Source organism: Oryzias melastigma, linkage group LG17 (assembly GCF_002922805.2).
Source record: "Oryzias melastigma strain HK-1 linkage group LG17, ASM292280v2, whole genome shotgun sequence".
NCBI classification, from domain to species: Eukaryota; Metazoa; Chordata; class Actinopteri; order Beloniformes; family Adrianichthyidae; genus Oryzias; species Oryzias melastigma.
In genome coordinates this window covers 28,062,409-28,088,038 of record NC_050528.1, presented here as the reverse complement: position 1 = coordinate 28,088,038, position 25,630 = coordinate 28,062,409, and the positions used below count along the sequence as shown (strand labels likewise).

The following is a 25,630-nucleotide window of genomic DNA, read 5'->3' as shown; positions in this document are numbered from 1 at the left end:
ACGTTCAAAACAATTATTTATAGGCAAACAACTACAAAACTAATACGTTGAAGTTCCTTACCACCTAGTGTCAGTTTGGTTCAATTTTTAATTAAAAAACCTAAATTATTTTTAGAGTTGAACAACTCAAACAGAGTGAGATGTCACTCTTTTAACTTATTCTTTGCTATTGAGTATGGAGCGAAAACCGGGGGGCGTGGCTTCGGCAGCCTCTCTGACGTTCATACCGCGAACTCAGGACATTTAATCGTTTGGGTTTTCCCTTCATGAAGATTGAACGGGACACGTGTTGCTATTTATAATAAAGTCATTACCACTTAACTACAACATATTTTTAAAAAATGTATTTATAAAAAAAACCTAGCTGGTTTAGTATTAAAACAATGATTTTCTTTAACAACGGAAGTGGCACAGCAAAACACATTTTAATATAAAATACATGTAATATGTATAAATAAACCCAATAAATTCAAAGCCTACTTCGTTTTTAACATTATTATATTTTACATTATTTAAATAACCTGTTGCAAAAAGTAGTACTCTTGAAGTTTATTTTACGATAAGTATAGCAAGCTTTTCATAGACCATGTGTCAAACTCAAGGCCCGGGGGCCGGAGCCGGCTCTCCAGACCATTTTATTTTATTGTTATTACTGGTCGATATTATGTTGCGTTTATTTCTAACTTGTATGATTTTGACAACATATACTTTTATGGAGAGTAAAAATTTGAAAATTATTTTAGGTTTAAAATGATTTATTCTGGAATAATATTCCTTCCTGTTTTTTTATTCATAATTATGTTAAGTTACGGTTTTAAAGTTTTAAAAATTTGAATTCTTTTAGATTTTTTTTGGTCTATTTTAGTATTTCTAAGATTGCTTAGGCTATTTTGGAGTTTAGCTAATATTTCAGCTACATGCTAGCTGTTTTGGCTAATTTAGGCTTTTCTTTTTAATTTTTTTAATGCTGTTTTGGAGTTAGGCTACTATTAACAAGCTAGCCGTTTTGGCTAATTTAGGCTTTTCTTTAGTTTTTTAGGATATTTTTAAGTTTAGCTATTTTTTGGCTGCATGCTAACTGTTTTGGCTATCCTAGGAGTGTTTTGTTTGATTTTTTAGGCTAATTAGGCATTTTGCAAATTTTTTTTAGCTAACTATCTGCTTCAGCGTTCTCGGCTATTAGCTTCATTGATTTTAGCAATTAACTTCAGCGTTTTCAGCTATCAATTTCAGCATCTTCAGCGGCCAAATTCAGCCTGCAGCATTCACAGGTAATACTATTTATCTAGTTCATAATTATGTTAAAAAGTTGCAGTTTTAAAAATTTTGTTTTAGTGTTTACTAAATGTTTATCTTGTTCAGCCTGCGACTTGAGGTGTGTTTTGGATTTTTTCCCCTTGTGCAATTGAGTTTGACCACGTACATGTAGTGTAAGAATAATAATTATAGGCCCCTAAATAATTCTTCAGACTAAATTGGATCATTTACATTTTATATATAGATAATATATCAAAGGTTAACTTTAGCTTATACCAAGTATACTTATAGTACAATTTAACTGACTACATTTTGCCTCCAAATGCCTATACACTTACACGTTTCTTTGTCTTCTAAAGTCACCTTATTTTATCTTTAGCATAATCTTTATTATTTTTGAATGAAGACAGTAATTCAGAAAAAAATGACATAAGTCAAGCGTTGATATTGTGTTCACTTTATTATTTTAGAGGAAAATTTCAAATTAAGAAGAAATGCTTTGTCACTCTTCTTCCACCTAAAGCAGAGGACACAAACTGTTCAGGAATGAGGGAACAGACACAGGAGGCTCACAGCTGACATGACAGGAGGGCGTCACACGTCCCTCTGGGTTCTGCATCCGAGTCGGGCCGAGTTTGGCTGTTTGAGCCCTTTGCCTCACAGTCGCACAAAGATTTGTGCGGTTGTTGGTCTTCACGTAAAACTCCCCCACTCCTTAGTTTTTAACAAAATACAATTTGCAAAAGATTTGAATTGAAGCAAAATAAAGTAATGAAATAAAAAAACAGAATTGAAGCAGGTATAACAAAGCATGAAAGATAATTTGCTATATTCCTAGGCGGTGCTGGTATGTACAGCATGGAGCTGCAGTGGTATACAGGGGAAATCATCGTACAGTTAGAGGGAGTGCTTCTGGAAATGATGTTGGTACTTCTACAGCAGGTTAAATAGTGTCTGTTCTCTAGCATGTACAGCCTAGAGCGGCTGTAAGATCCCGGAGCGATGGCTTTATTTCATAAATAAATTGCTGCTACAGTAATTATTCTCAATAATCATAAAAAAGCATCAAAGTCATAAGGCAGTGAAAGCAACCAGTTGGCTTGCTGTGGATCTGGCGTGCAGAGGGGTTGAGAACCGTGTGGGAAATCTGATGCGGCGTTGCGTCCGTCTCATGCAGAATGCATTTGTTTGTTTGAAGGGGATGTTTGCGACTAGCAGCGAGCTGCAGCGTTCAGAGAGTAGGAGCCTCTGTGGTCCTCCTCGCGTCCGGACAGAACATGTGGAGCTGTGGGTGCTGGGTTCATGGAGGTTGAGGAGAAAAGAGCCCTCATTGTTATTCCTGAGGAGCAGAAGAGGTCAAAGTTAAAGAGGTTCCAGCAGGTAAATCCAAACGAAGCCAGGACGGACCACTGTGTTACTAACGTGCACACCACACAGACATGCATGCTGGTTAGGCATCGGGTATATCACAGATTACCACGAAATATGTAGTGGTAGATACCACTAGATATTTCAAACTATACTCTCAATTCTCACCAAACTAACATTCGGCGGCTGAGCTTTACTGCTTCATGTTCATTTCACTAAAGGTAGAACAGATTTCTCCAAAAGATCAGTGAATTTCTTTTGACTGAAGCATTTTCAAACAAATAAATGAACAAAAAGGGGATTGAAGTCTTTGGATCAAATTAAAAATGGAGACGCATCTCAACAAAGCAGCAAAAACCTGCAGAGTAAGTCAAGACCATAGACTGTATAGACTGGACTGAGCATGGCGTTCCAAACAGGAAGTCCCTGCTGGCTCCAAGAAGCCAAAATCCCACAGACTTCTACAGAAAAGTAAACAGTTATTATTCAGTCATTCTGTTTGTCAGAATAACCATTCTTGATCTGATACTTTTTTCTTAACATGTTCTTGATAATCCAAATTCTTTTTTCATAATATTTATTTTTTTATTGTAAGTTATTCAAGTTATAAACTGACCAACCAGATGCCTCGGTAAAAGCATGTGGTGTCTGCTGGCTCCACCTTGAACATTTGATTGACAGATTCTCCCTTTCAATGGAAGGGGCGTGGACTTCCAACAAGCTCACTCATAACTGGTGAAAGCGGTTACCATAGAAACACTGACTCAGACTGACTCGGGCGACTGGCTCCAACATGGCGGTGCCAGTATCACAGAAAAATGGCGACTGAATAGATCATCGCCGGTCAAGTCCAGAGTCACTTCTGGTGTCTATGATTTAGAAAAGCTGACAGCTTAACGCTGTTTAAAGTAATTTTACCTAAATAGTAGAAGGTCACCTAACCAATTGTAACTGAAATTTGTACAATATTTATTGTATAAATGTCCTACTTGGTTGCATTAGTTTTCTCCTCTTAGATTGTTCACAGATCAGAGTATAAATGTCAGTAATCCTGCAGAAAGCAGCTGCTCAGAAGCTTCTCCAAATTCCTCTGGATGATATTAAACGAGTCGTGGATTATTTCTCTCTGACAACCCGGTTAAAGTTAGAGGAAGGTTACAAGTACTTCAGTGAATGCTGCTTGTTTGATTTTGAAGGTAATTATGATTTTATTATTTTAATCTGTGCTAATGCTAACGCTAGCAACAGCTTTGAGACGTTCAGAAGATCTTTTCCCACCAGTTAAAAGTTTCCTAAATTTCCGTTCTCACATTGTAAACAGAGCAAAAGTCAAGAAAATTTCAGACATTAAAAATAAAACTGTTGCAATGTTTCCAACGTTCAAAGGTTCTAACATCGCTCCTCTTTGCTTTTGCTCATAACTGTGTCCAATCTTCTGGAAAACAAATGTAAAAAATGATCAAATTAATTTAAAACTGTTGTCAAAAATAGAAAATTGACTGTATCCACGTAATGTTATGAAAGATGTTCACCCAGAGATCTTTATTTTGAACGTGGCCGCTCTTATTTTGAAAGCTGAAACTGCGTGGCTCGATAGCTGCTTTTAACATTTTCACTGAGCCAAACCATTCCTGTTTTTACAATTATCCCCTAAAATATCCCGTAGAACAACAAGTACATTTATCCTGGAAGAGATTAAAATGTGTACAGACATGCAGAGATGTGTATCTTTGCTAACGGTATTAAATGTGGCCAACATGAATTTCTATCAGCTTTTGTGCTGATCACACTTAAAATACGTGAAAATAACAGACAAAATAGAACCAGTTAGAATAATATCTGCTCAAATAAAAGTTCAATATTTTGAATAAAACCTAAAATATTGAAGGATTATTCAAATTTATGCTTAGATTTATGAACGATCTAAGACAGGAAATGAAAACACAGTTCAGCAGGAGATTCATGAAATAAATATTGTACATTTTTCTGTTTAAATAGGTAAGGTTACCTTTAATATTTTACATAAATTGTGTCAAACGGCGTTCAGCTGTCAGCTTTGCTGTTTCTAAACCCAAACACCAGAAGTAACTAATCACTTTTTCGGCCCTGTCGCCATTTTATCTGACGTCACAGTGAAAGAGTCTATCGGCTTCATCTTTCTAGAGCCAGAGGTAAGGCATTTTCTACGGGAGAGTCACAGCTGGCTTTGTCCGTCTCTATTTACGGTCTATGATCAAGACGGAAAGGAACAAAGATCCTTTCAGCAGCAGCTCCTCCGTGTGTGAGCGGGAGCGTCTCTGCTGCTGCTGCATGCTCAGACCAGCGCACGCGTCTTCACTGGAAAACTGCTGGGTTATGACAACATGCAGGGATCTGTTGAAGGCAGAGAGACCTGGAAAAGTCAGTCAGCCGGAGTCGCCGTCCCTCACCGACCACACAGCCAGAGAGACGGTTAAGAACAGCAACAGCTGTGGGTTTCTTTAGACTGACCTCATGAACACAAGCAGGAAACCCTTCAGGTCGACCACACAACACACTCTAAAATCTTCATTTTACAGTTACATTCCTTGTTTCTGAGTCTGAAACATCCCGACAGTCTCTAAAGCCAAACAATGATATGGAAAAACACAAAGGGAGCATTTAGTAAAATGATATTAGTGCCATCCCCACACAAACACCCAACAGAAACAAAGCCGAGCGATCTCCGTGAGTCACACAAGCACATGCACGCAACCCTGCTCATCTCAGGCCCCGCCCCCTGGCAGCACATCAATGAGTTAAGAGCTTCAAAGCTGAAAGGTGAATCTGACTCAACTGCTTATCAAGCACCTCCCATCCACCCAAAAATACTTAAAGAAAAGACAAGTTCCTTCTTGCAGGTCACCTCTTCTCCAGTCCTCAAAACAAGCAAGAACAGCTGACCCGTTCTCATTTTAACCCAACCCTTCCTTTTGTCATGTGTACAACTAATGAAGTAGGTCTAATTCATGCAAAAGATGATTAGATACGCTTAATTTTACAAATAGAAGGGCTGTTTAGTGTGTTCTGAAAATGCAAACTATTTTTCTTTGAGGAGTTTTTGACTCTTGAAGCTTCAGTTGAAAGAGACAAAGCTGGCTGGATAAACAGCAGATCAGGTTTCAGAGCACACAGGTGAGCCTGCAGCCCGCAGGACCTCAGAGGCAGAAGCCGGTTCAGCCAGAATTTAATCTCGGCAGTTTTGATTCTGGGCCAAAACAACATGAAAGACCGGCGAACGTTTACGGACAAAACTGATGGTTAAACAGAGACAAATCTGTTTTCTCCAGAAAACGGTGTTAGTGTCTCAGCATTAAGATTCCACTTCAGTCCACTAGGGGCAGTGCTGCAACTTCAGACCTGTCAAGAAGTCAAGGCCCGGGGGCCGGATCCGGCCCTTCGGGTAATTCTATCCGGCCCTCCAGATCATTTTATTTTATATTAATGGCCCGATGTTATCTTAAGTTCATTTCTAACTTGTATAATTTTAACAAAATCTATTTTTATGGAGAGTAAAATATTGAAAGTTATTTAAGGTATAAGTTATTTATTCTGGAATAATATTCCTGCTTTTTTATTATTCACAATTATGTTAAAAAATTAAGTTTTAAAAAAATTGGCATTCTGCTAGATTTAATTTAGGGTTTTTTAAAAAACATTTTTTAGGCTGTTTTGGAGTTAGGCCTATATCTACACGCTAGCTGTTTTGGCTAACCTAAGTTTGTTTATATAGTTTTTAAGCTAATTTAGCATTTAGTTAATATTTTAGCTGGCTATCCACTTCAGTGTTTTCAGCTATCAATTTCAGCATCTTCAGCTATCAGGACTAGCATCTTTGATTTATTTCCTCCTCTTCATGATCCACAAACAAATGGTCATACACACCCATAAAAGAAACAGAAACCATGTAACACATGAGTGAAGACGACCAAGTCTTATTCTTCATGTACCCTGAACAAACACTACACAGCTTTGGCCCTGCAGATAAACATCTACATAATAACTGACATGTTTTTAAAACAACTTATAACTTTCAATTACTACTTTTTTTATGCAGTCCTTTTAACAGTGAAATCGTTTGTGAAATTTTTATTTGAATAATTAAGGATTTCCACACTTTTATTCCAGTAAACACAAACCCTCTTTGCCTTAATGAAGTTTGTGCAAAAGGTAAATAAAAGTCTCCTTTCCTTCTATTATTACCATCGGTAATGAATTTAAATCTCCCATAAATATGCTCTGGAGCCGATCTGTTTTTAATCATCCACAAGGTCACAACTGTATTTAACTGAACGAGATCTGAAAATTTGAGGCTGTAGGATTTAACCAAAAGTTCATGGGTGTGATCTCCTGGTGATGTATGAATTATTATTCTCATAACTTTCTTTTGTAAGAATCTATTGGTGCAACATTTGCAAGCATTTCCCCACACCTCATTGCAATAAAGAATGTATGGGACTATTAAGGGATTATATAATATGTGTGAGGCATCTTTATCTAGAATATGTATTACTTTAGACTTAGACTTATCGATCCTTTGGGACGGCACCCTTGGGGAACTTAAGTTTTCAGCAGCGTACACAAGTATACACAATAAAAATCTCAATGTACAAAGTATACACTAGAAAAAGTATAGACTTTATTTAAAATACCAATGTTTTACTTATTTTCTTACTTATATAATCAATATGGAATTTCCAACTAAGTTTATTATTGAGTACTACTCCTAAAAATGTTATTTCAGTAACATTAATAATAACAACTTCCTCAATTTTAATATTCACCAAAACTTCTTGTTCCAAAAATGATACATTTCGTTTTTTCCCACTTTAAGACCAATTTGTTTGCGTCAAACCACCTTTGTAATATAACCAGTTCATTTTCCATCTTTAAAATGACGGATTCTAAATTATTCCTTGAACTGTAAACAGTCGTATCATCAGCAAATAACAAAGTTCATCTTTTTTTTAGATTTTATGAATGTCATTGATTAGTAATATAAATAGTTTAGGCCCAATTACAGAACCTTGTGGAATTCCAGACAATGGTGTTTCACATTTTGATTGATCTTCAGCGGCCAAATTCAGCTTCCAGCATTCACACTAGCATTATCACAGGTAATGCTATATATCTAGTTCATAATTATGTTAAAAGGTTAGTTTTAAAAATGTAGTTTTGGAGTGTTCAATAAATGTTTATCCTGTTCGGCCCGCGACCAAAGCTGTGTTTTGGAATTTGTTGATTGAGTTCGACACCCCTGCTGTAAAGCCTTTGAAACCTCTTCATTCCAGCCTGTGAGCACAGAGAGTTCCTTTCCTGAAGGGGAGATGGAGTGACAACAGCATGATGATAAAGTAGTGAGTGGTCCTAAAGCAGGGGTTGACACAGAAGCAGCTGCATGCTAAAGCTCAGTCGGAGCAAACAGAGAGCAGGCCCATCTACAGTCTACAGGGCGGGGACCGGGGGCTTGTTATCTTACCTGCGTCAGTCCTCCCCCTCTGGTGTGATCTCTGTCTCTTTATGTACCACTACTTTGGTCACTGACATATCAGGATGCTGCTCTTTAGCCTCCTTTATTGCCTGAGCCAGAGCCTAAATGCAGGAGTGCAATTCCAGGAGGGATCACCAGGGGGAGACAGAGAACGGGGAAGGAAGCAGGGAGGTTGGATTGTAAGTCAGTGTGTCAAAGGAGAAGTCACCTTTTAGTCACAGTTCCAGTATTCGTTAAGCCGCGTTAAGAGTTAATAATGTGAAGTGCATCTACTTCACTAAATTCAAAGCAACAGCATGAAAACATGAAAAGACCTCATCATGGTCGATGTCTGCATCTCCTGTGATGACGATCCTCTTCTCGATTCTCGTCTCTGATATTCCTCCCTTCACCGTCTGACCGACAGAAGACAGGCACCTTTATATTCCCGGCTACAGCCTGTACTCAGCTTCAACCCCCCATGAACTCCCCAAAACAAACGGAGCAGATCAGAGTTTACAGGACAGCTTCATCACGTCTAATAGAGCACAGACAGGTTCAAAAAGGCTGCTCCTCCCAGCATCCTTCATTAAAACCGTCCAGTCTGCCAACAGGAAGAGACGAGCAGCCTGAAGCAGCTGTTTGTGTGTTCGGCAGGTGGATGACAGCGGCACCCTGACCTTTGTGATGTGTGTGGTTGTTGTAGTGCTGGTGGTTTCCGAGGTGATGGTCTGAGCGCTTAGCAACACCCCGGGGTCAGCATCACCGTTAGTGTCCACCTGTCAGAGAAACGGTCACGAAGGAGCTTGAAGATTTAGTGCAGACGAGACAGTGAGGACAGCTCAAGGACTATGTCAATGCAGAACTCCTCAGCCCTCAGTGAGCCCTCAGCTCACCAGTCTGAAGGGGAATGACTCAGAGTACCAAACCAGAAAACAATCCGGAGAACACTGAAAGAAAAGGCCTGAACAATCTGAGTAACGATCAATATCTGAAGTGGATTTACTGACTTTAAAACAAACTGAGTTCCTTCCCTACTCACTATTTAGTAATCGAGTGCACTAAAAATCTCCCAGAAGTCTTTGCGAAAAACTAGCATGCATCAATGCTCACTGCATTAGCGAATATAGACCACAATGGACAATACTTTTCCCAAAAAATGTGTTTAAATGTAATTTTTCAATAAACCATCTACATTTTCATCATCAGAAAAACGTTGTAAAATATTCATACTGATTTGATTTTCACTTAATGAAATCAGTGACGTCATATCCGGCATTTAGCTGAGCCAAAGTAAAGTTGCTGTTGCTCATAACCGTGTTTGATTCCTGCAGGATAATAAAGGTAAACAAGGATAAAAATCATTTGAAACCATCAAAAAATATTCCCATTAAAAGCATTCCTACTTTTACAATTATAACACCCAGAAAAACTACAAATACCTCTTATTACAACAACTACATTTAGCCTTGAGAGCAGTTAAAACACGTGCAGCCAACATGCAGCAATGAGCTGTGCTGATCACACTTAAAACACGTGTGAGTAACATCAAGCAAAATAGAACCTGATAGAATAATATCTGCTCAAATGAAAGGTTGCCGTTTTCAATAAAACTTTCGTGAACGATCCAAGACAGGAAATGAAAACACAGTTCAGCAGGACATTCATAAAATAAATATTGTACATTTTTCTGTTGAAATTGTTAAAGTTACCTTTAATTATTGATGTAAAATAGTGTTAAACAGCGTTCAGCTGTCAGCTTTGCTGTTCTAAACATGAACACTGGAAGTGACTATTCACATTTTCGGCCCTGTCGCCATTTTGTCTGACGTCACCGTGAAAATAGTCTATTAGAAGCATACACTTGGAGCTAAAGTGATGTCACCATTTTAGGGGCGGAGTTATTCCCTACAAAATACATTATTTTTTATCACTGGATGTGTGTGGAAGCTTCAGTCAACTTTTTTTTATTTCCAACACTACACTTTTTTTGCTTAATTCTTTCAAAGTGCTGCTGAATGTTCTTTTCTAACCTCTGCAGCCTCGTAGGTGATAGTCTTGGTCTCCGTGTGGACCACAGGCACGTCCTTGGAGGCTGCTTCCACGCTGTCCAGAGGCTAGTGGACACAAGAGGTTCAGATCAGTGCCTGCAGAGCACAACACACCCTAACAGTTCTCTTTGTCTGACTGAAATGGATGGTTTTGTTCTTAAAATACAGTTCAGGAAATCAAATGACATCAATAAGCAGCGCATGCTAACAAACTGAGCCAAAGGGCTACAGTCTCAGAGCAGACATGCGGTCTTGAATTAGGAGCGTCTAATTTAGTAAAGAAGGGCTCAGAGGAATGCAAACCACAAGGTTCTGATCAGCGTCTGCACCACATCACATAAAGGCCATCTGATCTGAGGGGGTTTAACCCTTTAACAGCAGAGCTCCAGTGTTTATGTTCTGTCATTTTTTAATCGTTTAGTGAGCATTCACACAATAGTGATTCTCCTGCTCCTTTAGTATGTTTTACAGCACGTAAAAACTTGATCAGACTTTCAGGTATTTCAGCAATCTTATCAAAACATTCAGCTCGTTCAGGACATTACTGCTTGTATTTTTGGTATTCATAAACCTCAAAGTTTTTAAATATTGAGCAAAATATGTCCCATAGGAAATGAATGAGAAACTCTTGATATTTCAAATTTTTAAGTAGATTAGCAACAAGCCTTCAAATATATTCATGGGCTGTGTTTTCATCTTTTATAGTAATTAAAAGAAATTGGAGTTTAGCTAGTAATTAAGCAATGTGCTAGCGTTTTTTGGCTAATTTGGCATTTACAGAGGTTTTATTATGTTAATTTGGAATTTAGCTAATATTTTAGCAACATGCTAACGTTTTGGGATAATTTGATATCTATAGATAGGTTTTTTTAGGCAGTCTTGGAGTTTAGCTAGTTATTAAGCAAGATGCTAGCTTTTTGTGGCTAATTTAGCATTTACTGAGGTCTCTTTTATGTTAATTTGGAATTCAGCTAATATTTTAGCAACATGCTAATGTTTTGGCTCATTTATCTACTGAGGTTTTTATAGGCTAATTTAGAGTTCAGTTCCTATTTTAGCAACAGGCCAACATTTTTGACTAATTTAGCTTTTTTTAAAGAAATTTTAGGAAGTTTTGGAGTTAAGCTAGCAATTAAGCAATGTGCTAACTTTTTTTGTGCTAATTTGGCATTTACTGAGGTATTTTTTTAATGTTAATTCAGAGTTTAGCTAAAATTTCGGAAACATGCTAATGTGTTGGCTATTTTTTTTTATCTACTAAAGTTTTTTTTAATGCTAATTTAGAGTTTAGCTTCTACTTTAGCAACATGCCAACCTTTCTGACTAATTTTACTAAGGAATTTGGGGACATCTACAAGTTTAGCTACCGTGGTGTTTAAGCAACAAGCTAGCTTTTATGGGTAATTTGGCATCTACTGACGTTTTTCTGGGCTAATCTGGAGTTTAGCTTACATGTAAGCAACACATTAAATATTTTATCAAAATTAGCATGTATTACGGATTTTTAAGCAATATCACTACAAATTTTTCAGAAATTTGGGTCAACTTCAGTGGTCTTTCATAGTTCTTTAACAAAATGTCCAGTCTTTTAGCAAATTTAACATTTTGTAAACATCTTTTGCATTTTCAGTAAATCCCCTTGGCGCTTAAAAGTAAATTGCGTCACCATTTTCAGCAAAAAGCTTCAGCATCTTCAGCGACTACTTTCAACAAAAGGCATCATCACTGGCAGGGTAATGCAACTTTTCTAGTTGAAAGCTCACGCCGCTTTTCTCCTTCAAAATCTGCTGTAATTACGTTGATCACTTTAATGGTTTAAAAGTTACAGTAAGTTAAAGATTTTTTCAGAAATAAATAAAAAAGCCCCTCGATCATTTCGGATCAAGCCCCAGCGGTTTGCCGGGCTGAAAGGAGCAGCCTCTCCTCATCCCATATTCACCGTTGGCCCAGTTGTCTTGTCTGGTACTGCTCCTGTTTCCATGGCAACCGCTGTCTTCTCTTGGCCACTTGGCACCTGTGAATGATGAATGTACAGTTAAGTGATGTGTCATGAACCCAGCATTACAGGGCAGGTTTACATCAGACCTGACAGGGAATAAAAAAAAACGGCTAATGTTGGTTAGAGATTACGGCTTTAAAACCTGAAAAAGCGCCACATTTAAATAGTTTATCAGAGAGCTGTGGTCACCTGCTGAGAGGAGGAAACGCATCCCGGCGTAGACTGATGACATACAGGGGACGGATGGACACAAGAACAAAGAGAAAGGTAAGGAAAGGAAAGGCAAACATCTTCATGAGAGCAAAAGATGGAGTGAGAGGGCTAAACTTAAGAGGAATGACATTATTATTGTATGGAAATCGATGATGAATTCTGAAACATTGAGGAATGACATCCATACAACTTTCTTAAACGCTCCTAGGGTGGGGGTGGGAATGAGGAACAGTGGTGTGAACAGCACCCTGGCAGGACTGTGAAGTCCCGCCTCCAGGGAGCTGATAACAGCGCTGACAGAAAGAAAAATGGTTTGCAAGAACAAACAAACAAAAGCTCCTTAGAACTGCTGCTTTTTTTGGCCTGGCTGTGGGAGTCTGCTGCTCAGGTGTGACACCTGTCCAGCTGCCAACAGAAACTTAAACGTGAGAAAAAGCCAAGAGCTTGACTGCAACAAAAACTGGTAGAGCGGCGGGTGTGAGAATAACTGTGGAAGCGGGGAGGACCGTTAGCCATGCTGGAAACACCGCTGTTAGGCTGGATCTGTGAGGGCTCTGGTCACATGCAAGATGGCGCCTGAAGCAATTCCTAGCCGGAAGCGGAAATTTCGCAACTTTAGGAAACCCTTTTAAAAATTACATTTTAAGAACTTTTCTGAACAATCAGCTTTAAATGTGAATGAAATGTAACTGTCTAACAGTTTAGTGTGCAAGATGAGCTTCAAATGGGACAGAGAACGTTAATCATCAATCTTAACAAGTGTTCAAATTTGTATAACTACACCCTTTTACTTCCGGAGAAAAAGCCGGTAAAAAACAGTTATTTTTCTCTGCGAGTCAGCTGATTAGAGCCGACAAAATGTCGTTTTTCTCTGTGAATCAGCTGATTGCCGGCGAAATAAAAAAAGGTCGAAAGCTTAAAATGGGTGGTACCGGTCGAGGACTTCCGGCTAGTAATTTTCGAGCACCATGTTTTTTCTCTGTGGCCAGATTCTCTTGGGATCGCGGCTGCTGCTGGAGCAAATGAATGAGGGGAGGCAGCGGGTGGAGGTGTTTGTTTTTGCTTCATACCACTACTACAGGTGCAGCTGGAGGTTCAGAAACTGTACTCTGAGTGGGGCTGGACTTGACTCCTTCAGAGATCTGGAGTTCTTTAGCTTCCTTTGGAGGAACGCCGATGAGCTCTGAGCCTTCTGTCTTCACCTCTGAAATCCATGAAGCCATGGCCTTTTTGGGAGAGTCCACACCTCTGACATGATTCATGTCATCACCTTTCATCTCCTCCTTCAGACTCAGCAACTTCACTACTGCATTGTGGGTTTCTTCAATTCCAAAAATGTTCTGTGAGACAGTTTCTGCCTCTTCAGAGGAAAGGAACCTCTGGTTCTTGTCAGCTTCCAGTTCTTCCGGGTCAACAACCTCCTCGTCTTCAGCCAAATCACTCATCCCTTCGCCCTCGGAGTCGGCTTTATCCTCCGCCTCTTTCAAGATAATGAGCGTGCCCTTCTTGTCGGTGATGGCCTGGGACACTTCCTGTCTGACAGCGCCGGGGCTCAGCCTCAACACAGACCTCTCCGACACCTCCTCCTGAGAGTCGGGGGTTTTCTCCTCGGCCTCCTCCCTCAAGGTCCCGTCCATGAAAACGTCGTCCTCCATTGTGGTTGACAAACTAATCCCATGGGGCCCCGAGGAGGTGACCCCGTCTGTGAGGACACTGTCCGGTACGACTTTGACCAGATATCCCGCTGCCTGGGGAGACACTGGACTTGTTGGAGACTGACAGAGGGTAGACACAACAAACATGGGAGAACAGACTCCACGGGAGAGAAGCCGCACAGATGAGCTTCACGTGCAGCTTCTCACTTCTGCTTTTACTGGGAAACAAAGAGAGGAATGAGGATGCCAGCATTCAAGAAACTTTATACTGAAGGGAGAAAAACATTTAAAAAAACATCACTGCAGACTGGAAGACTCATCCTTATGGAGCTGGAAGACGGCAGAAGGAAAAGCAAACTGAATGGAAAGCAGCTTACCTCAGTGCCTTTAGGTCCCGCCTCCTCGTTCCTCTCTGCTCCAGACTGCTGACCATCTTTGGTCTGCAAAAAAGGAAGTGAACCTCAAACAGTGACACGTGCAGCTGAGAAAGGCTACATTCTAAAACAAGGAAGTTCTGGATCCTAAAATCAAACAGCAGAGAAAACTTCTCAGTATTAAAGCCTGTATGTTAGAAAACAATTCCACGTGTTCCATCATGATAGGGAAGGTTTGATAAAACAGGATTCATCACGAACAATTTGGACTTCCACAAATATTAAAAAGTAAAATTCACATCACAACCAGAACTGCTAGAAACAGTAGAATGTCTGTAAAAAAAAAAAAAAAAACCACACACACTTGCACACGCATGCAGTCCACTATGTAGACCAGGGGTCCCAAACTCAGTTTACCTTTTGGCCACCGGAGCCAGAGTCTGGCTGAGACTGGGCTGTATGGGGTTCCATTTGTGCCAAAAAACATGTTTTTACACCCACTCTCTATATCTTTGGTCCATTGTCTATGTCAGGAGTCTGCAACCTGCAGCTCCAGATCCACATGGCTCTTATCTGTCCATGGTGCCTCATTCAAACATAGAATAAGTCATGGAGACTGCTGACCCAGACATGTCGACCGTCTGAGTCAGCAGCTCCTGATAATGGCTGCCAAACTAAAACTACCTAAAGAAAACAAATAAAGCCCGCAAACTAAGACTACCAAGATCCAAACTAAAATAACAAAACCCAGCAGTGTAAGACTGCTGAGGACAAAGAGGAGAAAAAGAACAAAAAAATCAATAAAAGAAAAACAAAAATATATTTCCTTAAAGTAAAGATAACTTAATTAGCATTTATTTAATTTATATTAGTTACATGTATAAATTGATGTCTGAGGTTCACATAGATGATAAACTATGTAGGTTTTTACATCCTGTTGACCTGAAGACGTCTTGTTTGCTCAACTCTACCTCCAGAATGAACAGATTTATATGCAAAGAAAAACTTTGGTAAAAAGTTTGATCTTTTACGAGTTAAAAGCACACATTATCTTATGCTGCACAACATTGGTTACTAACTGCACTCAGATGATCCTGTTTGGCACAGAGTGTCTTATTTTGAAAAGAAGTTATTTATGTTTCCGTCAAACGTAAAATACAAAAAGTAATAATTAAAAAAATCTAATTTTGAGAGATGTTAGGTTGTTTTTGTATTTTTGTTTTTGTTTGTGTCAAAAAATTGACATAACGTATGTGTATTAAAAAAAAAAAAAGATCATTAATCCAAATTTCTTAAAGGCTAAAGTAAGACTTTGCGGCTCCCTCTAGGTATTGATCAGTAGAAAATGAGCCCAAATGGCTCTTTTACTGTTAAAGGTTACAGTTCCATTGTCTATGTCTACTGAACAAGTTTATTGAACATTTGTTTATGTCTATTTACAACTAAGCAATATCTTCTGCATGTCCTGTTAAACGACAGGAGCTAACAACGCTAGCAACTGTTGCTAAGGACATTTCTGAGATCCAACGACAATAACAAATACAAAGTTTTAAGCATAAAGCTAAAACATCACAAAGCAAATACAAATCTATCATCAAAGAAGTGTGGACATGTAGAAGTTATTGCTTAGTAGACTTTAAACTTTCATTTGAACTTGGCCGCAGGTTTGAGACCCCTGATGTGGACAAAGACAGTTCCATTATCAGGTGATCTGTACTTTGAGATGCTGCCATAAGACCTTTGACATTTCTACAGGTTCTTCTCAGTTACAGAGAAAAATAACAATGAAAATCCTGTCGATTATTTCCAGGGAAATTTGATGAAATCTAACTGTATGTTAGAAATGAGAAGTCCTGTGTGCCGATGCAGAAAGGAGAACCCTCATGTGAAGGAAGTAAGCCAACGGCAGATGAAGGGAAGTGGACCTGGAACCGAATCAGACGAGGCATCGCTCTGAGAGGAGGCCTTTCTGCCGCAGAGCTGCTGGATCCGTCACCACCGAAGGAAAAAAAAAAACACTGATTTCCGGCTTTGGTCACAGTTTACTTTAAAAATACTTTGAAGAAGCAGCTAAATTTAGAGGAGCTCCTTCACAACTAAATATGGAGGAGTTCTGACACGGCCTTGGCTTATGTTGAAGGTTTCTGTCAAGAGGGCTCAGGAAATTTCCAGAACAGCCAACGTTGTCATGTGTTGACGACTATGAAAGAAAGGATTTAAACTCCTTCGTTTGAGTACTTTTATTAAAGCTCTCAAAACGGCTAAGCTGAGGAAAGTTGAAAGCATTCTAAAAACAGCATGATCCAACAACTCATCCGGACATCCGGCTCTGCTCCTCTAAGCCTCCCCGCACACCAACACCGCTCCTATTGTCTTCCTCCCGTCTCCTCGGTGACGTCATGCTTCACTACCATCACATCATGCCGTCTGCGTCCGCTTACGTCCTGCGGCTCCAGCGGCTCTATCATCGGGGCTTCGTCTGATCTGGGGGAGCGCAGAGGGGAGGAGGAGAGCCTCTTCTCCCACTCGGTTAGGCCTGGCATGCCGCTGCCGCCGGTCTCCAGGAAGGAGCGCTTCAGCTCGCTGATGTTCGTCTGGTGCTTGACCACCTCTGGCAGAGGCTCCGTGTCCTGTAGCGGCCGACGGACCATAATTAGGGGGAATGAGAGCGCGCAAACGTCCATGCTTTCTGTTGTGCAGAACATCTAGACATGCTGGGAGGGTCTGATAACAAAAAACCGCCGATGCAGTGACCAAACTTAAATGCAGAACGGCATTTAAGACCGGATGAAAATGAAGAGTTTCATGCACAGGTTTGGTTAAACACAACACTCCCAAATCTCATTCTTCTTCTAGAAGATCTTTGTTTTAATAAATATATGAGGTTTATAAGAGTTTAGTCACTCTACAAGCAGAGTCCAGTACAGGCTGCAGAAGAGGAACCTCTTTGTGTTTCCTCAGCTGTTAGGATTATTCACAGCTCAGAAGAACCAGCATGCATTATTCAGTCATGCACGGCCTGCTCACCAACCTCTAGCATCAGATTACTATGCCTGATAAAAACGTTTTCCCCCTTTGCTCGTCTTATGAAACTATACTGCAGAGAGACAGAGGGGGAAAGGACTCGTCAGGTAAATAACAGAGAAATGGGAGCTTTGAGGACCACTGTACCACGTTATGATGGAATCAAATGTTACAGAAGCAAAAAAAAGGTCAAACATTCCTCCTGCATGAGGGACCTTAAAAAATGAGGAGCCACACCTCTGCAGCCTTCAGAGGTGAGATCAGGCAGGAACAAAAGGTGACTTCTATGTGATCGCAATCAACTGATAGCAGGCAAAAAAAAAAAGAAAAAAAAAAAAAAGGAACAGCTCAAAGTGGCTGATGGGAGATTTTTTTTTGAAGGTGGCTTCCAGGCCTCCAGGTGAGGCCGGTCTACCTGAGTCTGCGTCTCAGATTCCTCATCCGCTTCCGACTGATGGTGGATACAGAGCAGAGCACACACACAGTGAGAGGAGGCAGCAGCACGGAAAGAAAAAACAGAAACTGGCAAAGAGCTGAGAGACGACAGGAAGAAGAAGAAACAGCTGAGCGGCTTTCATCCACTCAACCTGCAGCGTACTGGACTGAATGTCTGCTCAGCTTTAGCTTCAACTGAAACTCTTAATGAGCTCACAGGGTTAAGATGGTCAACACATTTCTTTTTTAAAGTAATAAGTAAACGATGAAACAAGATGCACAGATTTCTTTAAAAACACAGCGACAGTAAAACACCAGGTTGAATTTAAAACAGAAAAATGTTTCTAACAGAGTCAAAAGTATCACAACTTGTATTCAATTTTAGGGCTGACACAAACGATTATTTTAAAGGGACCATACCATGAAAATTCTACTTTTTGAGGTTTTAAGTGCAATATACTAATCATTCATCTCTATAAAGAGCCCCAAAGTGGTATTTTTATGTGTTCAGGCAATTAAGAGTAATCCTCTAAAAACCTGCAGCCCCTCCCATACCCTCGTGCTGATGTCAGCATGATGGGAACCGCCCCCTCCAGGAAGAATCTGTGCTGCAAGCTCCGCCCCCTGACAACAATGAACACACACCCACTTTCTCTGCGGAGCATTTGGTGATCATCAGCAAAGAGTTGTAATCTGAGAAGAAGTGGCTCATCTTGTAGCTCATTTGGCTGTGAGAGGTTTAGGTCTTTGTTTAAACTTCAGAAAGAAGACCCAGAACATCAGACGTGGTTGGAGTTTATCTTCAGGAGCGCGACAGACGTCTGTTTGATAACTTTGGCGTGTATCAAAGTGGATTGACCAAGAGACTAGATCTCAGGCACCATTCCTACAATCAAACTGGATGAAGAGGCCAGACCTGAAAGTAAATCATGCTGTATACCATAAACATGTAACGCGCTAGCTAACGCTACAACTTCTACGCACGTTGCGTCTCTTAAAGACGGTCTTGTATTATTTTATTACCTGTAAAAGTGTGTGGATGCATGAAAACAGCATCACCGTTTTATGAGGGACGCCACGCGCAGGAACACTGAGGAGGCTCGGGGAGGCTGGCTCAAGGATGACGTCGTGAAATCGACAAGAAGCGAAAGGCGGAGACTCAGAGATCGAGTTGTTTTACTTCTGTGTATTAAAATGGTCCACAAAAATGACTCATATTTCATAAATAATTAGTTTTTTAGTGTTCCAAAGGTAATATATGATCATATATATGGATGTAGTTTACTTTGAAAGAATGAAGAAAATCATGGTATGGCCTCTTTAACAGTTGACTAATCACAGATTATTATTTACAGATGAGTTGACTAATCGAGTCATGGTTAAACTGGATGTAAAACACACATCTTAACAATCTTCAGCTTTAAAATAACTAAAAATAAAGCCAATTAAGATAATATTTTATGAACCCTTTAATAAATCGTGCAGCTTCTGTCCTTCAATAGTTTCTGATATTAACACAAGATGAAATCAAATGAGTTCAGCATCTGAAACAAGGAACTATTTTTCACTAAAGATTAAGTTTTGGTCTCACTGACTCAAATATAAAAAAAGTGACTTTTTTGGTGCTGAACGCTCTCAACTTTGTTCAACTTTACTACACTCTGACTCTATATAAGTAACGACTAATCAACTATTAAATTATATCTTAATAGTCGATTAGTCGACTAATCGTGGCAGCCCTACTCAATTTATACAAAAATATGAAGCTACTTTTAAAAGGAGTTTGAAATAAAGTCATCTGGAGTCTGTAATTTACAGCAATACAGCAAAACTAAGAAGAGTTCAGTTAAAAACGGTAAAACAAAAAAATATTCAAAAAAAAAACCAGACTAACATATGTTCCATGCATGACATACAGAACTGAGAGTGAACACATCATTCTAAGATTTCAATACATGTCACAGACTCTGTGATGTTACATTTCACAGCCCACATGTTTGGCTTCAAGTACAAACCTCGGTCACAGTAACGTCTCCATCAAAGGCAAAGTCAGTGCGCTCGCTGTCCGTCTGCTCTCGCAGAACAAACCGATCCGAGGTGCAAGCAGGAAAAAACAAGAAGGACCCAACTCGTAAAAGTTCAAATACGTCATGTCTGTCAGGAAAGCTTCTTCACAGCCACACATGGGACAGATGGGAATGTTCTGACTGCTGTAAGCTACACATCAGACGAGAACTGCTTAAGAACTGTGAGCAAACAAAACAACAAAATGCAAATGAAACAAATGAGCAGAACAGACTCAGAGGAAGATGAAACCATCAATCAGTCACTTAGACGTTCATTCGCTTGAAGGTTTTTCAATTTGGAGAGCACTTGTGTTTTTAATGAGGTTCCGGTTGGAAACATGAAGACTCTGTGAGCCTCCCTCCTCCCTCTAACGTGCCACAGCCTCGTGCTGCATTGATCGGATGGAGGGGAGGGGCCTAACACGTCCTGCTGCTCTGGACGCCGCTGAGAGACTGATTGCATGAGTGAGCATGGCTGCAGTGTGCATGCAGCTGATGGTCTGAGGGGCACACGATGGGGGGGTGACCCAAACCCGATGACAGTGATGAGATTAAACCTGAACGACTTAGTTTGAGGAGATAAAAGAAAAGGTGGAGATGTTGTGACTAACCCCTCCCTAAAGGTGGAGCAGCCAATGAAATGGTGAGACTTGCAGCGACGCAGATGAGGATGTTTTCTACAGGATGAGAGTGGGACTCTGTCTGCAGGTCAGCTCTGAACGGGTGAAACAGGACAGTGTATGGAGTTAAGGAGAGTAAACAGACCGCCGTGGGCGGGCGCTGCGTACGCACACACCTCCTCTTCCTCTGAACTGTCATGGTCATGGTAGCCCTGGGCTATGGAGGCGGTCAGGGAGGCTGCCTTGGGCTCCAGGTAGCAGAGGCACAGAGCCAGCGGGAAGGAGAGGGTGAGAGCGTAGGGCACAGAGAAGGAGGTGGAGAGCAGGAAGAAGAAGATGAAGAGGAAGCAGGGAATGAGTGACGGTGACTTAATGGGCAGGAAGTTCTGCGCGCACTCGGGGAGGAAGCTCATCTCAGAGAGGTCTGGAAAGGTGATGTAGCCATCGTCATCCAGGATGGATGGCAGGTGGGGCAGGTGCAGGGAGAAGGAGAAGAGCGTGCCGCTGCGGCGCTTGCCCTGCTCCAGCCTTTGCTTCCGCGCTGAAAGCAAAAGCTCCTGCTCCTCCAGCAGAGCGGCTTTGCGGTCGGCGTGCGCCTGCCGGCGGCGGCACCCGATGCTGCCTTTGACCGGACTGACGGATGAGGCCCTCTTATGGGAGCCCTCCCTGCGCCTCCGCCGCACTTTGGTGGACAGAACAGGAGATGACGGCAATGAGAGCTCAGAGCGGAGCGGGTCGGCTGTGTATGCATGAGGGGGGCGCTGGTGGAGGGAAAAGTCAACAAAGGCGTGACGAGGAGAAGCGAAGGGGAAGGAGGTGAATGCACATCAGCACGCGTGTGTGGTGTGGGGTCAAAGGAAGGACAAGGGAAAAAAAGCTAATTAGTAAAGCGTAGACAAGATGAGAAGCAGTCAGGCCTAATCTACAGCAGCAGCTTCAGCTGAGAGCAACATTACAGGCGTTTGAAAGAAAAGTCAATGGTTTTAAAAAGCATCTCCATCTATCTCACTGTTGGACAGGCCTCTCTCCACCATGAGGGAGCATGAACGCTGTGGAGCCAGGACAGCCGCTTACCTTTGGTTCTTGTGTCGTAGCACCTGCTTCGTGCGCTTCAGTGGCATCCTTCTGAGCATCCTCCTGCTCCGTCTTCTCCTCCTTCTCCGCTGTTACCGTGGTGATGATGGTGGTGGCTTTGGCAGAGCTGTCCTTCATCAGAGTGTCGTGGTTCTCTGCAATGGTGGCTGGAACACAGAAAGATCCAGGTGTGTTAGAACCACTGATATCTATTGCTGGATTGGAAATCACGTGACAGACATGCAGCATTTCTATGCATCGAGTCTTCTCGAGTGATGAAAGGAGGTACAAAAAGAACTTTAAAAGTGGATGCAGTGTTTTGCAATTAACTTCAAAATTCTAAATTATACAAGTCAGAAATAAGCACAAGATAACATCGGGCAAAAAAATAAAATGATGTGGAAGGCCTGAACGGCCCCTAGGCCGTGACTTTGACACACGTGGTCTATTCGAAGGTAAATTTTGAATGCAGTTGAGATTTATTTACCATGCATGTAATCAAAAAATAATAAAAGTTGTAGATTTCTTTGAAAATGTGATAAAGGGGGCTGCACGGTGGCGCAGTGGTTAGCGCTCTTGCCTCACAGCGAGAAGGCCCCGGTTCGACTCCCGGCTGGGACCTTTCTGTGTGGAGTTTGCATGTTCTCCCCGTGCATGCGTGGGTTTTCACCGGGGACTCCGGCTTCCTCCCACCGTCCAAAAACATGCTTCATAGGTTAATTGGTGACTCTAAATTGGCCCTATAGGTGTGAATGTGAGAGTGGATGGATGTGTGATTGAGGCCCTGAGACAGACTGGTGACCTGTCCAGGGTGTACCCCGCCTTCGCCCTTCAGTAGCCGGGATAGGCTCCGGCACCCCGCGACCCCGAAAGGGAAGAAGCGGTCAAGAAAATGGATGGATGTGGTAAAGGTTTTTTTTTCTTTTTTTTTGCACTTTAAGGTGCTTTTAATAGGGAAAGGACTTTGTTACTAAACTTTATCAGTCATTCATGCCATTAAATTTCATTCTTCTCCCTCTTGTCTGGTTGACAAGCATTAAGGTATTAAGTTATTTAGATTTTAGCTCAGAGGAAAAATAAAAAAAAATCACTGATATTTAGAAGCTGTTCATTTGACAGCAATGCCTTACCTGTAACAGTAGAAGGCGCAATTCTTGCACTGTTAACAGATTAATCTTTATAGATAATAACTATTTAAATATACCACAAAATCAATTATATTCTAAGCTTTAATTCGAGCCATATTTTGTGAAAATCTGTTAAGAAATGGGGGAGGTAGCTTGATGTTTGTGGTTGATGTCTGCCTGTCCTCCATTCAAACAGCAGCGTTCTGCTGCCATGACTCAATGCAGAGCAATGGCGCCGGCGTGCACGTCTCTGTCTACAGCAGCGAATAGACAAGGGCTAATCCAGTAATATATATCAATGGTTAGAACCTGCCCAGATAAAGGGGGATCAGGACATGCCTGACCCTTGCTCCTCACCTCCGTCTAAGCTGCGGGACATGTTGTAGCGCTTGCTGGAGGTGCGTTCAAAGAATGGCGCCGGCCGTATGATCTGAGAGCTGGCCCTGCGGGTCTGCGCCTGCGTCCTGCCGCTGTAACGAAACTTGGAGCCGAGACTCAGGAACTTCTTCTGAGGGGCCTCTGGAGACACGAGCCTGTAACCAGTTTCAAACGTGCCCATTAATCAAACTGAAAACAAAAGCAGAATTAAAACAAGCATTAAAACTCTTCTTTAAGAGCATCTCCAGGGAGCCGTCAGGGTAAACTCTCCACTTTCTGCTTAAAGCAGCAAGTCTGCGTGAAGTTCTAATTAAGAGCCGAAACTCTGCCTTTCCCTCCCCACAGTCAAATCACACACAGCGACTAAATAAAATGCATGGTTGCGTTTCTGTCATCACCCAAAGCCAGAGAACAGCAGAGGGCTGAGTCTCACCCATCATCCGTCTTCCAGTAACAAGGCATCCAAGGCTTTCTGTCATCTCACTTCAACCGGATGTTTTTAAATGAAGCTGCATCTGCTGCAGTCTCAGAGCGCTGCAGGTCAGCCCTCCTACCTGAAGAAGGTGTGGTGCTCCACGCAGACCTTCCATAGCCGCTTGGCAGCACGATGGTTCGGGAGCTTGAAGCCAATCGTGCTTTCAAACTGCTCGAACTGCAAGATATGAAAATAATTAGATCAGCCTCTGGAAAATAATATGCAGCTCAACCCCATTATATCTGTCAGACAATGCAAACTAGAAACTGACAAACAGAAGGAAAAGAACTTAAAGTCACCCGTGACAATTTATTTATAGTTTAAAAACTTCCCCAGAGTTGTTTTAATTATGTTTATTAAGCTTTTCAACAAAATCTCACAAAATGTCTAAAAAGCCATTTTTCATGTTGATCTGACGCCTCTGTTTCCAAAATCTGAGGGGGCGTGGCTTTTGGAGCTCCGCCCCTGATCCCTCCTGTCTGATCATACTACTACTCAACTACTAAAAGAATATACAGTGCAGGACTATCTAGTTCCCTGGATTTTAAAGGTAATTCAGACACGATGATCACTTTTTTTCTTTCTTTTTTCCAAAAACCAGATATGACGTCACCGATTTTGCAAAGTCAGAATTGAATCAATACGAACATTTCACAACGTTTATTATTGACTCCAGTGTGTTCTGATGGTGCAAATGTGGATAGTTTATTAAAAAACAGACATTTAAACATGTTTTTTTGTTCAAAATTGTTCGACCGCAATGCATTGTGGTCTATATCTATATATGTGGTCTCCTTCCAGTTCACCAAAGACTCTTTTAGCTAATTCTCCAATGTTTATTGACTGTGATCAATACATTCAATCATTGGTTTCTCAGAGTTCTTGATAAAATAATCAAAGCTAACATCAAAATGCTCTTTCATTGATTTACAATCCTTTCCAACGGCGGTCAAATGAGCCGCCGTTCACATTTCCGTGGTCACATCAAGAAGCTCCGTGGAGTCTGGTGGAGATTTTACTCAGAAATGCAAAAACAAAATGATTTATTTTTACATTTGTTCTCTTTTGTAAGAAAAATGCCACAGACATGTTAAAACCCCAAAAAACCTGATTTTCATGGGATTTAAAGTTTGGTTTTACCTCTCCAGGTCGTATTTTGATATAAAAGTTATTTCTCTTGTAGGAGATCTTGAGGATTTTGGGCCAGGCAAATCTGTTGATCCTCAGCTTGTCTCTGTAGATGAGGAGGCCGCTGGCACAAACTCCCAGCATGATCTCCACGCCCTCAGAGTCCTGCAGGCAGCACACATGGAGAGCAGAGAAGCAAACGCTGATAAGTGACGCTTTTCAAAAGCCTTCGTCAAAACCTTGATGGAAAAACAAGTTTCTGTCCTGACACCCTCAAAATATTCACTCTTATAAACTCTACGGGGGGAACAGGAAGTCCTCAAGCATTGGAGCCCAGCAGGATCAAGAGGGAATGTAAGAAAAGGTTGGTGATAATAACAGGATTGGGCAGGCAGGCAGTGAAATCAGGCAGGTGGTCTTCTAATCACCGCTGAATAGTAATTCAAGGTGCACTTTTTAGCAAAAGCGAGTCTGAAAAACGAGGGATGAGGAACGAAAACGTTCTGGCAGAACAAAGCATGAGATGAGCGGCTCATCCCAAAGACCAGGGACCGGAGTCCGGTCAAGGAATGGGATGTTGGAGATGCCACCTTTGAATGTAACCATGCAGAAGTGGTAAAACACTCTGAACACTCACTCAGGCAGTGGAAGCACACGGAAACAGCCTCTTACCTCATCCGGAGCCAAGCATTCAGAGAGATTCCCTACCAACTTTGCATTTAAGAGAGGAGAGAAGACAAAAGAAGGATGCTCTTCTCATGTGGTTTGAGTTTCTTAGGTGTAAAAATGATGACTCAGAGGAGCTGGACTGAGCGCTGATCAAAGCTTCTTCCTCATCTCTGTCATCTTACCAATCCTGATCTACATCTCTGAAGGCAAACTCCGCCCTCATTTCCCT

The 25,630-nt window shown here is 41.2% G+C and overlaps 1 protein-coding gene across 10 annotated transcripts in view; it reads right to left on the bottom strand.

The window, feature by feature from the left end:
- Positions 1-1,694: 1,694 nt before the first annotated feature.
- The window catches only part of LOC112151319 (protein 4.1), a 58,397-nt gene continuing 34,461 nt past the window's right edge, over positions 1,695-25,630 (bottom strand). For 4 of the 10 annotated variants that reach the window (XM_036216480.1, XM_036216476.1, XM_024280260.2 and 1 more), the window contains exons 9-24: positions 24,745-24,897; positions 23,684-23,781; positions 23,109-23,284; positions 21,625-21,791; positions 20,727-21,311; positions 19,880-19,933; positions 17,845-17,880; positions 16,847-17,035; positions 14,409-14,471; positions 12,353-12,385; positions 12,104-12,178; positions 10,147-10,230; positions 8,794-8,892; positions 8,449-8,529; positions 8,123-8,235; positions 1,695-2,596 (exon numbers count right to left, since the gene is read on the bottom strand). In XM_036216480.1, coding sequence (XP_036072373.1) covers positions 8,128-8,235; positions 8,449-8,529; positions 8,794-8,892; positions 10,147-10,230; positions 12,104-12,178; positions 12,353-12,385; positions 14,409-14,471; positions 16,847-17,035; positions 17,845-17,880; positions 19,880-19,933; positions 20,727-21,311; positions 21,625-21,791; positions 23,109-23,284; positions 23,684-23,781; positions 24,745-24,897 — 2,001 coding nt within the window. In that variant the 3' untranslated portion in view covers positions 1,695-2,596; positions 8,123-8,127. Of the gene's footprint in view, positions 2,597-8,122; positions 8,236-8,448; positions 8,530-8,793; positions 8,893-10,146; positions 10,231-12,103; positions 12,179-12,352; positions 12,386-14,408; positions 14,472-16,846; positions 17,036-17,436; positions 17,503-17,844; positions 17,881-19,879; positions 19,934-20,726; positions 21,312-21,624; positions 21,792-23,108; positions 23,285-23,683; positions 23,782-24,744; positions 24,898-25,630 lie in introns of all 10 variants that reach the window. The other 6 variants (XM_036216478.1, XM_024280269.2, XM_036216482.1 and 3 more) reach the window with 6 other exon arrangements.